Genomic DNA, 13,554 nt, shown 5'->3' on the forward strand with positions numbered 1-13,554 from the left:
CAATTTCCACAGAAAGTAGACGTTAATTGCAGCAGTGATAACTTTTTCTGTGGTATCAGTGCTGGAGCCATACAGCTATGCTAGTCACTCTTTTGTTTGGTACAAAATCCTCATACGACGTCTTTTAATGCCTGTCTGAACACCTCCGTGCCCATGTGCTCGTGCTGAATCACTGTCCTCCGGTGATGTATGTAAAAGATCTAGTAAATATGAAGCTGGTGCCAAATGCTGGCAAATGCAGGATGCTGAGATGCTGCAGCTGCGGTGACTGAGCTTGCTTTCCGTGGGGTGTGAGGATGGGGAGAGACACAACAAAGCCTGGCACTAAGGCAGATCATCTCTGAACCTGCTTATTGATCCAGGAGTGCAGGGGGAGCTCCTCTACACTGTGGGATGAGCCCACATAGGGCATCAAGGGTTAAATAAGGTAGTAGGTTGCTACTTTTCTTGAGAAACAAAAGATGTCTGTCCGCTGGAGGAAGCAAAGTGAGAGGAAACCTTCAAATTTTCTTTTAAGAAAAGTACTAAATCATAGTGTAAAAATCAGGGTCTACATGAATTGAGGATCTGAGGCAACTTGTGTTTCAAGCCTGCATGTTACAGAGGGGCTGAATTTCATCTATATCATATTGTTAACCTGTGTGAGCAAAATGGAAAAACTTGTGTATACAAATAAAAAAAAAAAAAAGGCAGGGGGAAGCAAGCTGTGCCAAAACTTTCAGTGTTTCAAGAACAAGAGGTCTTTGCTTCTTTTATTACTCATTAGGCTTCAGGGGAGTTTCAACTTTAAGTGGATTACTGTCATTCCAGTTCTGTGTAGTGGTATGACTTGGTACTTGGAGTATTTTACACACTTTGCTTGTAAAGTCTGTTTTGTAGAAACTGTTCAGGGTGAAAAGCACATCACGTGATTTTTTTTTTTTTTTTTTTTTTTTTTTTTCCCTCCCTTGACTTTGACTGGAACACAACTAACTGGTGTGAAAATTAAGGCTTGTCTAAACATGGAAATAGCCCAGTATGGTTATTCCATACTGGCTTTCTGAGCCTATACTTTCTTTATAGTAAGAATGCCTGCAAGTGAGCAAACTAAATTCCTTTTGTGTCATCCAAAAATGAAGCTGTGAAGTGCAGAGCCCTCTCAATCAACAAGACATGTCTCCCTGAGGTGCCCACGTGCTGCACTTGTAGCCTTCTCCTTTCCAGCTGGCCTTGTTCTGTAGCAGTGACATCCAGAAACACACCTGTGGTTTACAACCTGATATTCAGCCTCTTATCAATAAAAGGCTCATTTGGTACACCTTGTTGCTGTAATACATGGCTGTAATGTCACAGTGAAGGTTACACTGTAGCGTGGTAAGAGACATGGGCCTGGGAGCGATTTTGAATCACTGGGGACAGTTGGTTGCTATCTGTGTCAAGTACCTTGAAAGCAGTCAATTTGGAAGCCCTACTTAAAAAAAAAAAAAAAAAAAAAAAAAAAAAAAAAAAAAACAAAAAAAAAAAAAAAAAACAAACAAAAAAACCCAAACCAAACCAAAACACCAACACACACATTAATTTCTGTTGTGTGTTTTCCTTAATCCTATTGCTCCTGTTGGAAAGAAACTGTGGAACTCAGTGCTGCAAGATGTTGCAGGCAGTGAGGTGAGAGGTCTTCTGCTGGCCATTACACATGGCAGTGGGCAGTCCCAGAGCTGAGGAACAAACTCTGGGGCAGATCCTTCAATACACACTTTGGGTCTTACCAGAGGTCCATGACCAGCTGCTGTCATCACAGATGGAGTTGGGGCTTGGGGGATGGATGGGCCATTTTATCCAAAACCACAATGCTTCTTATCTAAGTCTGCTTCATAATGTCGCTTCTGTAATGGCTGAACTCTGGTGAGACCTCTGAATTGCAGCGGTGAAGAAGAATGTTCCTGTTCCTGACTATGATTTACAGTTATCGATACTGGGAGCACCAAGGTAATGGGAGAGTTTATGGAGAAAGTTTCATTCCTGCATTGGCAGGCAGGAGCACCTGCTTTTTGAGAGGAAGGCTGGAAGTGATTCATTGAAGAGTTGGTGTCTGTAATGATGTGTAGAACTGGGGCAGGGAATCATTGTGTCAAGGATCACAGTAATATATTATTTTACACAATGTAGAAAAACAACAAAGGGCACATGGAGGGGAGTGGCAAAGCAATTAGCACCGTTTCTGATCTTTGACCAATACAGTGCTCCATGCACTGTTATAGGTGGGATAATTTACCAAGCAAAAGCCTTGAGGTCACGCAAAGTCAAATTATGCCTGAAGGATGACTGTTTTAATAATTATTTTTAGTTTTCAGCCCAAAAGGGAGGAAAAAATTAGTTTAGCTATTCCACCCACTCCTCCTCTTCCTTTCACTTCAAGGTTGAACCCGTTAGTAGCCTTCAGAGAAATACGGAGAGCAGCCTACAGCTGGGATGGGTGGGTGACAGGCACTGAGCATCCTGATGTGCAAGGCCAAAGTGATAATTGGGAGTTCCTGCCTAGCAGGCCTGTGGTCAGACCACAAGGTTGGTTCAGCCTCCTTCCCTGCTCTTCCTCCTTGCCCCTTCTGCCCCCACCCGGCACCCACAGCCATCGCTAATAACCGAAACGTACCTTGGAGGAAGAGCAAGTTACCCGACTAGTTCAACGAGCTCCGGCTGTAGGTTTCTTCCCTTACCCCACCTCCGAATATAAACAACAAGTAGCTGTGCAGTGATGCTGCTGCCAAATGCAACTCTAAATTCTGTGTTAAACTGATTTCAGCCAGCTTTAGTGGCCAGTATCATGCTGCATCTATGAAAAACATTTTCTACTTTAAAAAAATACCTTTTTGTAATGGAAGTAGACCCTTACTTAAGGGACTGCTGGTGCCAATAATGAGGGTTTGTCATAAATGCAGAGCTGAAGGAGAAACAGTATAAGCTTACAAGATGACTCCAAATGTCTTCATAAATGTAGTACTAGGAAACATGCCCGTTAAATATGATCTAGTCAGATGATTTTTGAGAATTCTGTAGCCAAAAAAACTGCATCAGTCTCTCTTCTTAAAATGTCAGAAGTTTTTGTTGCTAGGCACTGTAGGTACTGAGTGGGTTTTCTTTCTTTTTTTTTTTTTTGGGAACCTGCAAATCAAAAACAACTTCTGGCACCAAGTCACAGTCTGGATGATGCTGTAATACTTTCATGCAAATCTATTTCATGGTTCTGGGAGTATCGATTGCCGTTATGAAATCATGTTTCCATTCTTTCCTTTTCATACTCTGAAAAACAAAAAAACAAACAAAAAAAAGACAACAAAAAACCCCCAAAATAACAACAAACCCAAAACAACAACTAAAAACAGCAACAAAAAAAAAAACAGTACAGAGCTTGAATAGCAGTAGAAGTAAGGGCTTTAACTGAAACGGTGGGTATTTGTGTAAGAGACAACAGCTTGTCTTCATCTGTTGGCTGACACAGACAGGAAAAAACAGAAAAGCTCCATGTTAATTACATTGTTTTTTCTCCCAGATGCCAAACGAATTGAAAGATGTGCCATAACTTGTATGCCTATGAGATCTCGCTGTGTTTCGGTGCATGTGTAGGGCTTCAGAGAAACAGTTAACTAGGGAGAAGGCAGGCTTACCACACAACATGACTGCACCCTAAAGAAAGCAAATGTTTTTACACACTTGTTTAATATTCTTGCTCCACCCAGATAATCATGATAATGATGGATTTATTTTTTTAATTACACTGCAGCTCAAATATACGAGCCAAATTTATTGTTATGTTGCGTTATGCATAAGTAGTCAAAATAAGGTGGTATTTATACATTCTTATGTGGAGATCTCTACTCATAGTTACGTTTCACTTCATATATTTTTAGAATTCTTTTTGTATTTTATACACTGTATGTTCCTTCTCAGGTGGTTTTGTAGGTTTTTTTCCTACTTAAGGTCAACTCTTTCTTGATCCTCTTTGCATCTCTACTTTTGTCTTATCCCTCATTTCTCTGTTGCTCATACTATTTATTTTTTTCTGGTTTAGAAGTGTATTCTTTTTTCCCCTGTTCTTTTCAGTGTTGAGGAGCCTATATACTTCCCCATCACCTCACCAGCACTGTATATTTGTCTGTCTTTCCATCACGCTGCCTCACCTTTGTCTCAATTTCTTGGCATGGTGACATATATTAGGAGGTGATTACAGGTGCAAACACAGCACCACTACCAGTCATGATACCTTGGGGTTTTTTAGCGATTTTTAAAAATTATTATTTTTTTAAAGGAAGGTGTCCATATTCTCAAGTTTTCCTATACAGTGACTCTCTTCTTTCTTTGCACTCTGGAGGATAGCGATGGGAATGAGGAGCCTTGCTTTTCCCACCCCATTGACCTTCTGGAGGTGCAGAGCTCTGGTACAGAGCCCCTGCCCCTTGCCTACAAGCAGAAGCAGCACTGAAGTCTGGCAAGAAAGGGCAGGGAAGACTCAACTCTTTCCTGTCCTCATGTCTGTGATGTTGCAGGATTGAGAAAGTCAACCCTGCTCTGCTTGGACATCGGAGGGAGGACATGGACCATAATCTCACATTCAATATAGGCATGGCATGTTGGTTCCTTCTCAACTTTGGTTTGGGGGGGTATGCTTTATCAACAGGCAGAGGGAAGATTTTTGTGACTAGCAATGCCCCATGGGAACCAGAAAGGCAGGTGCATGCCTGAAAGCATGTAGTGTCATTTGTCATTCCCCCAAATGGTGGTATTTAAATGCTTGCTTGTGGATGACCTGCTTCTCACTGCTGCCTCCGTCTCTCCCATATTACCACTTTGCAGTTTTTGGGTGTGGTTTACTTTGAAGTTTGAGGCAAAAATGAAATGCTGAACAGTAATAACTCTACCCAATCAGTCTTCTGCGCTGTGCGTTTAATGTAAGTCCACATGGCATGTGGGAAACTGAAGTCGTGCTGGGCACATCGGAAATGCTCTGATGTTTCATCACGCACACCATCTGAGGAAAAAACAGTGTCCCCCCAGTCTCCTTCCAACCTCCCCACACCCTCCCACCAAAACACTTAGAAGTAGTAATAGCAAACCAGAAATGAATTGCACCTGAATTTTGTGGTTAAGACTTCAGGCTTTATTTTTGTTGTGATTTAAAACCTGTAATTCTATGATGGTAATTCCAACTTCAGATGCTCACAGAAATCGAGCTCTGTATTTAAATCATCCAGCTGATTTTTGTCCCCATTATCCCTGTTAGTTCAGGAGATTTCTCTTTTAATGGTCAGAAAACTTATGTTTTCTGCATAAATATATTTGATCTGCCTGACTATGGATCTTTTCTTTTGGACTGGGCAGCTCTTCCCTCCACTTCTGGTTTCGCTTCCCTTGTGCTTGTAGACGGCAGCAGTATTGCCTCTCATGTGCCATTTTATCGGTATAATGGAAGCAAGTTCTCCAGTTAGCATTATACAGGTTCCTTGTCTTCTCTCATCATCATACTCCTCTTTCTTTGCAACTCTGCTAACCTGAATCTTTCTTAAATTTAAACAGCCTGCCCTTGTTTACAGAGACTGGGAACACCTCAGTGGCAGAAGGGGGTTGTGGACACAGGCATGAACCCTTTTTTTCAAGCACGCCACTTTGGTGATGTGTGGTCACTAGGAGATAGGTCTGTATTGTAGTTCTCTTGTTTTGAATTCTGAATGCTTGAAAATAATAATTTTTGTGGAGTATGATGAGATTCAGATTGCAGTATACCCTTTGAAGCTGAAGTGGTAACGACCATCAGTCTTATTAAAGTACAGTTATATTGGTAAAAGGAATAGTGTGATGGCTTCTATATTTGAGCGCATTAATCACTGAACAATGTTCCTGTTCACATTTCTAATGATAAATCTAACTGCAAGGTTGATAGCTTGTCTTTTTTTTTTTTTTTTTTTTTTTTTTTCCCTGCTTATTTCTGTGGTGCTATTTTAAAATTCTTTTTCAGGTTCATTATTCTGGTAGAATTTAAAAGGGCTGCTAGCTATTTTAAGACCTGTAGCTTTGGTGATTTAATACAATGATTAGGGATGGTCAAGAATAACTTGGCAAGGACAGTATTTAGAAGTACTGATTTGTTAACATGATACCTTTTTGTGTCAATATCCAAACCTGAGAAATAGCCTTTTGAGTGTCATCTCCTGATACTCCGGGGGTCAGTTCCAGGCCCTGACTGGAGGAGAGCTGGCAGATTTTGAACCATGTTTTATCCTGTACACGAGTGCTGTGACTGGCTGTGTTCTGCCTACTGAGTTATCTCCCCCTGCCTCTGACCCATTTCTGAAGGTCTTGACTAATGTCAGTGATGATGTTCTCAGGGGCTTTAAGTGTTATTTCTGAGGAGTCTGATGTTTGATACATTTAATTGCCACTACACCTTCAAAATTAATTCTCCCGTGCACCAAGAATTTGGTGGTTGTGCAGCTGAGCAGCTACTGATGAGCACCTCCTCTGCTTTGTTTTCATTTTGCTTAGGGTGTAGGCAGCACCTATTTCTCTAAATCTCTGACTCTTCTTCCTTGTTTACCAGCACAATGTGCTCATTTTCTGCAGTTCAGTTGACATAACCCATTGGTTTGGGAGTTTACTCTGAGTTTTGGCGACTGGTTGGACCAATCAGGGCATGTTGCCTTGGTGTTGGTGTCAGTTCTGTTCATTACCTTACAACTACTCGTTTCTCCTGCTCTGTTGCTTTCTTCCTTTGTCTTACCTGCCTGTTTCTTGGACTTCCCAGACCCTTGAACGCTAACCTTGATAGCTGAATGTGTTTTGTTGTTTAACAAGTAGCTGTTCTTTTTCTTGCAATGGGACTTTAACCTGTGGCCTCTTGAAGAGGCCTCATGATTTCTTGAAGAAATGATGCCTCTTCAAGACCTTGGGGTTTTGGTGCTAATGTAACATTCAAATACTAACTGAATAAAACTGACACATCTAGACAGTTTTCCGTGTATTACATAGAAACGAAAAAGGGGCATTGCATGGAAACAAAGTGCCCTCCTGAGGTTGCATCCCCAGCATGAAGTGCACTTCTGGCCACTTGTGCAGGCAGCCCCTTGGGTATTGCAAGAGCTGGTGCAGAGGCAAGGTGGTCCTCCATCCCTCCAGTCATCTGCCACCACACTGTGTCCCCCATTATCGTTGTCATGTCGCGTCCCCCTGCAGCAGAACAGCCCCCACTGTGGCACAAGGCAGTCAGGCTTTGGGGTATAACATTCACAGTGTGAGACACTTGGCATCTTGCAGATGTGGTAACACGGAGCCCGCAGCCTGCATGGGGAATACCTTGTTCAAATATTTTCCTTGAATGAAGCCATGTTTACAGACTGATAAGAAATACTAGAATCCTAGGGACCTTCAAAACAGAAGGTGGTAGGGATTCTTGGGTTTGTTTTACTTGTTTTAAAGTATTTATTTTACTTTTTAAAGTCTGTATTAGAAGCAGCTGTTGTTTGTGGATTTTTTTATTTTAAACGCATTTTAAATGATGGAATATTTGTTATATCCAGTGATTATGTGTCAAAAAAAAAAAAAAGGAAAAAAGCTTAAAGTGTGTTAAATTGCTGAAGCAGAGCTTTTCCATACTGTGAAACTCTGATGCCAGTGCCTTGACTTACAAACCTTTCAAATGACAGGGCTGTGTGTAGCTTATGAATTAAGTAACTTTGTGTACCTTTTCCTGTGGCTTCCAACTGAAGGGAGCAAGTGCACAAGAGGGCACATTCTTTTGTTGTTGATAGCATTCTGCCTTAACGAGAAGGAATTTCTTGCCTATTGACTATTGTTTATGAAGTGGAAAGAGATCACAAGTTGTATAATCTCTATATCGTTGGATTTTTTTTTTTTTAACCTTGCTCTTGCTATTTGGTTGATCTGCAGCAGGTGCAGCAAGTGGGTGCTGTAATACACCGCACCTATATTTTGTTATTCATTGGTGTGAGTTGGGGGGGTGGGGAGGAAGGGGAGGAACACAAAGGAGAGAAAACCCCCCAAGTAAGGAAGCAGCAGAGCTGAATACGGTTTGGTTTCTGTCTCTCTGGAGCTTTGCTCAGCAACCAAACCCAGACTCCAGGTGCAGTATTCCCTCATCGGTCTGTGAGCATAGAAACAGCGCGTCCCTCCTCTTCTTCCTCCCCTGCCAAGAGTTTCTGGGTGGTGAATGTCAGTAGCTGGAGTTATTTTTAAAGGCAAGAGGTGAGGCTTGTCGTGCAAAGCTAGGAAGAGGGCGTTTGTTTGCTGAGCATTGCTGACATCAAAAGTGGAGACTGCTGCCTACTGGCTCACCACCGCCTTATGCCAGGTAATCTTTAACGTACCCCTCAGTCACCGAGACCGCAACCCAGCCTGCCTGCCTGCAGGAGAAACAACCTGTGTTTATGATCCAGAAGATCTCTTTTTCAATATTATTTCTGTGAGCCGGACTTTGACATTTAAAGGCTCACACTAATCATCTTGCAAAACCTGCTTAGTGCTTTTAACTAAGCAACTGCTTTCTACTTCTCTTCACAGGATAATATAAATGTTTTTCTGAAAGCGTGCGAAAATATTGGACTGAAAGAAGCTCAGCTTTTTCACCCAGGAGATCTTCAGGATTTGTCCAATCGAGTTACAGTCAAGTGAGTTCTGTGGTTTTGTTTTCTCCCTCCCCTTCTCCCTCTAAGCTGTTTCACAGTCTTTTTTTTTTTTTTTTTTTTAATGTTTGCCTATGGAAAATTCTTCTTTTAATCTGGTACAAGCAGTTCTGAATACTGTGGTGAGGGTTTAAGCTTTGTTAAGACTGGTAGATAAGATTTCACAAATTTAAAAAATGAAGTATTATTATGCCTTACAAGCAAACTAATTGTTAATGATTATTTACAGCATTTAATATATGAGACAGAAACTGTTCAGGTTATTTTGAACTTGGAGCAAAATTAACTGTTAAATGATATTGAAAGCATCACTTCCCTTTATGCCTTGAGATTACTGATGTAAAATCTGAAAGGGTGAGGTGGTACTTCTGATACTTATCTGAATGGCTCTGAGGCTTGGGTACGGTCTTCCTAAAGGACCACTGGTCTCACCACCACTGAGAATATTAAACAGGTGTTTGTCACCAAATGTCACTTCTGTCAAGGGTGCTGAGTGTGTGTGAGTGGAAACCAAGTACTGCATTGCACAAAGGGTAATTGTCATGTTTATAGAGAAAATAGTTTTCCTGTGAAATGGCAGCGGTTTGGTTTTGAAATATAATTAGTGGATTCTCAAATTTCAGGACTGCTGTGTCTTGTAATAGGAGTTTTATTAGTAGTTTCTGAGAGATTAAGGTGGAGCTTTACTATATAGACACTGAACAGGTGTTTTAAGGTAAATGTGTTGTGGAAAAATATCATCTAGGAGCATGTTGCTTTGTTACAGTATTAGCTATTTTAATAGTGTTCGTACAAAGGATGAATTTGCTAAGTCAAAAAAAAAAAAGCTTTAGTGAGTTTTGCTGGAAAACTGTCAGGTTAAACTTTAAGAATAGATTCTTGTCTTAAATTACTAGTTTTATCAAAGCGAAATAGACAGTAATCCTTCTCTAAATACGAGGAAAAAAAATATTATGAAATGATACATTACTGCTTTAATTAGAAAGAAATCTTCTGTAGGTGGATTGGGTGGTAGAGTGTTGACATACTCTCTGTCTGGTTTCAGAATGAAAGTTCGTACCGTTTTGAGGTCTGATACTTGAGATGGCAATGCGTTTTCCAATCTTTGACTCATACCCGAAACGTAATTTCTTGCTAATATGGTGTTTAGGGGCTTGGCGCCTTTCCAGGAGGCTGGTGTTCTCTCCGCTGGTTCCTAGGTCATGCCAAAAGCCAGAGGGTTGGTAACCTCTGCCATGCTTTAATTATCCACAAAACCTTTGCTAAATTTACTTTGGTGGAGGTTTGCTCCAAAGGTATGGCTGGGAAGGGTTGGAGGCGGTCAGGAGCTGGTCTTCAGCAGCGTCAATAAGCGACAAGCTGAAACCCTGGGGAGGTCGAGTTAGCAAACTGTTGTGCAAGGTATGTTGTCCAACTCGTCCTTACATTAACCACGGTGCCCAAGTGAGGTCAGCCATGAAATTCATCCAGTGGGTCTGTAACCCGTTTTGGTTTTTTTTTTTTTTTTGATTCTTTCAGCTCTGCCAGCTCCCTTCCCAGCTCTGGGAGCAGAGAGTAAGGCTGGAATTTGAAGTCGTCATAAGGCAATGGGGGTTTTACATCACACCTACTCAGCAACGGATTAATTAGTGTTTTTCAAAAAAGCAGATTTAATCATTGAACAATTCTCATGGACAGCTATACAAGGGGTTTGGGTTAGAGTCAAAAAATCTGCCAGCTGTATAGCCATGGTCTTTTAATTTGTTTCAATATAAGTTTGGTTTTCCAAACGTTATGTATCATATGACAATCCCACAGTGTGTGTAAAATACTTAGAGTAATTCAAAACTTCTGTATCTGAGCACACTGTAAAGTGGTAACCTAACTATACTAGCACATTTTGACGTGTTAAGGATTCGGGAGAGGGACAGGCAGGGGAGGTTTTATTCCAAGAAATTAAGGAAATAATTTATACTAAGATAATTCTCTTAATGGAAAAGTTAATTATGCATCACTTGATTACACAGAGGCCAGGCTAGTCTTTAGAGGGCTTCCAGAGAGAATCATATGTGTGTCAGGAGAGAAATGCTGTCTGATTGGGAGTTTTATCTGATTTAGGGTTTTTTGAGTTTTTAATAGGAATAAGTAATTTCATACATTCAAGCTGAATTACAAATGTCTTCAAAACTTGTAGGATGCCAGGCCTCACAAAAGGGATACTATTTCATGTCTTGTTTCGTGTTATCCTCTGTTAACCTTAGATTCACCATTAGAAGTAAATCATTTCTTGTCACAAAAAGGGAAAACTTTTTTTATATGCTGATTTTTATAAAGTATTGCATTTAATTTTTTGGCTTTCTAACATTCCTAAGCAAATTCATTTTGCTGCCATCACCTGAGGCTAATTGCCCACATCTTAAACCAGCTGTGATAGGCTTGTACAGGATAACATTAACGTGTGCCTGAAGCAGTGTGTATTTTGACACCTCAGCAAGTATTGCTGTGTTCTGCTGTTGCGCGAGCGTTAGTGCATGCTTTTTATCTACCCAAAATAGATTAAATAAACTGTTGCTGAAGCAGTCAGCTTTTCAGGCCGGGATGGCTGAAAACAGTGTGCTGGTAGGATACACGTATACTGACAGACATGAGAAGATGCCTGATTTGCCTTGTATATGGAAAATAGATAAGAGGAAGGTACTATAAAAAGGGTGGGTCTGCTCCTGTTGCTAAGGAGGACAGGAGAGTTGTCATCTTATGTCAGAGCAAAACCAGTCTCTGACAGTGGCAATCTCCTGGGTTGTATCTATGTCCCTGCTGCACTTGGCCTTCTGTAGACTTGTTTAATTGCTCCGATGCTTCTTGTGCTGGGAAGGTCCTGCAGGAGGAACATTTCCCCTCTGAGGACAATGTGCCCTGTGAAGAGGCGTTCCCTCTGTTCTTCCCTTCTCTGCTGCCTGCCCCTTGTGTGAGGTGCCTCCTCCTTCTTACCTTGTGGAAAATCATACACCCTCAGGCTGCTGGCATCTCAGACCGCAGTCCTGTCCCACCTGGGCAGGCTCTCTTCCCAGCAGGAAAAGCTATTTTCTCCTCATACCTTGTTTCTGAGTGTGCTTGCTGCCTTTCACTCTACCTTCGCTGATAGCACTCTGTCTGTCTCATCACCACCAACACCACCACTGAAAGATACCAACCTCTTTATTTGTGTGTGGTGTAATGTTCTTGTGTCACCTGAGTTAAGGTGAAGACTCTTTGTTCCTCATGGCTTGACAGCAGCTGTACTAAGAAAATAATCTTCCTATCTGGTAAGGAGGTTACAACTTTTGCTTGTATGTTGTTTTCCATTACAACTGACATGATGCACAGGCATAATATGAAACCCTCCTCTGTAATTACTACTAATATCTGGGACAGGAGAGGCAAGAATCCTCTTAAATATCTAGTCTCTCAGTTCCAAGTGATTATGTGATTATCCGTTTTGCAAAGAAAAAGCTCCTTAAAATTTTATTGTTTAGAAGTTTGTGTGAAGAGGGCTGGTTAAAATTACTGGTTGCTGTTCAAAGCCTTGCAAACTTTATGCTTTGCCAGATCAGCGATGAGATTAGTAGTCGGGTGATGTGGAAAAAAATATACTGGCATGGATGGTTTCTTTTCTGCCAATGAAAATGGGAGCGTGGATTAATGTCTGAGATTTATAGTTCAGTCTTTCTGAAAATCTGCAGAAGTTATTGCTGAATGGTATAGTACAGTAATGTGTCATGTGTTCCAATAAAAATTATCCAGATGGATTTATTCCTAACATACTGTGTCCGGCAGTCATGTGCATATCTTCTTGTTTCGTGGCTAGTTACTTGTGTAAATGTGTATATGTCCCTCATCAGTTCTTTCAGTATATTTGATTTATTTAAGCCTAGGATTTTATTACATTTAATCAGAGGAGATGTTATTTTAAAATTCAGCAGCTTGGGCTTTTTTTTTGTTTTTTTTTTTTTTTTTGTTTTTTTTTTGTTTTTTTTTGTTTTGTTTTGTTTTATTTTTTGTTGTTGTTTTGTTTTTTTTGTTGATGTTGGGTTTGTTGGGGTTTTTTGTTTTTTTTTTTTTTTTAATAGTAATTCAAGATTGTCTTAATACTTCAGTTGATTCTTTTTTTAGTTCTATCAAAGTAAGAATGTAATATGAGCTTAGTGACTCTCAGTTGTCAGCATGCTTACTATTTAAAAATGTTAAGCACTTCCTTACCCAGCTCTTCAGAGGTGACACACCCAGTTGTTCCCAGATGTGAAGGGGTTCTTAGTAAAACCATGCCATGGAGTCAAAAGTGAGAGTTTGCTTAGGCAGAAACCGAACTTCTATTCTGACGGGATGTGTTAGCCAGTTAGCAGTCTTAAAGGAAGCAGCCTGAACAAACAGATGGATGGCATAATTAAAATTTGTCTTATCTTTCAAAAAAATTATTTCTTCCATCTGAAAAAATTCCAATTCTTTAAAATGAGGTATCCTCTTAAAGCATCTTATTAAATACTACTAATAAAACCAATCAATGGTGGTTTAATAGATTAAAATATTAAACTAAGCAAAAAAATTATGAAACAATTCACTGCCTTAATCCTAAGTAGCAAACTTTTTTTAAAGCCACAAGTCCCTGAGTCCTGATGTTGAAGTTTTACTATATTAATTTCATTTTTCAATAAAATATCAAATCAAAATATTTGACTTCTATTAATATTACTACTACAGGGTTATATTTAGAGTAGGTCTTGAATGAAACTCAAAAATGTCTCCCAAGATAGCTGGAAGTACCTCAGCACCTTGCAGAACTTGGTATTTGGATAAAGCCTTCAACTTTTTGCTGCTCTATAGTACTTTATTTATTCATTATCAATGCTGTGTGCTACATGAAGCGTAAATCTTA

General features: G+C 40.3%; 1 protein-coding gene across 11 annotated transcripts in view; it reads left to right on the forward strand.

Moving 5' to 3' along the window:
- Nucleotides 1-13,554, forward strand: part of LMO7 (LIM domain 7) — a 134,291-nt gene that overhangs the window by 51,776 nt on the left and 68,961 nt on the right. For all 11 annotated transcript variants that reach the window (XM_042805970.1, XM_042805962.1, XM_042805960.1 and 8 more), the window contains exon 4: nucleotides 8,545-8,651. In XM_042805970.1, coding sequence (XP_042661904.1) covers nucleotides 8,545-8,651 — 107 coding nt within the window. The remainder of the gene's footprint in view (nucleotides 1-8,544; nucleotides 8,652-13,554) is intronic.

Source organism: Tyto alba, unplaced genomic scaffold (genome assembly GCF_018691265.1).
Source record: "Tyto alba isolate M040663 unplaced genomic scaffold, T.alba_DEE_v4.0 Super-Scaffold_45, whole genome shotgun sequence".
In the NCBI taxonomy this organism is placed as follows: Eukaryota; Metazoa; Chordata; class Aves; order Strigiformes; family Tytonidae; genus Tyto; species Tyto alba.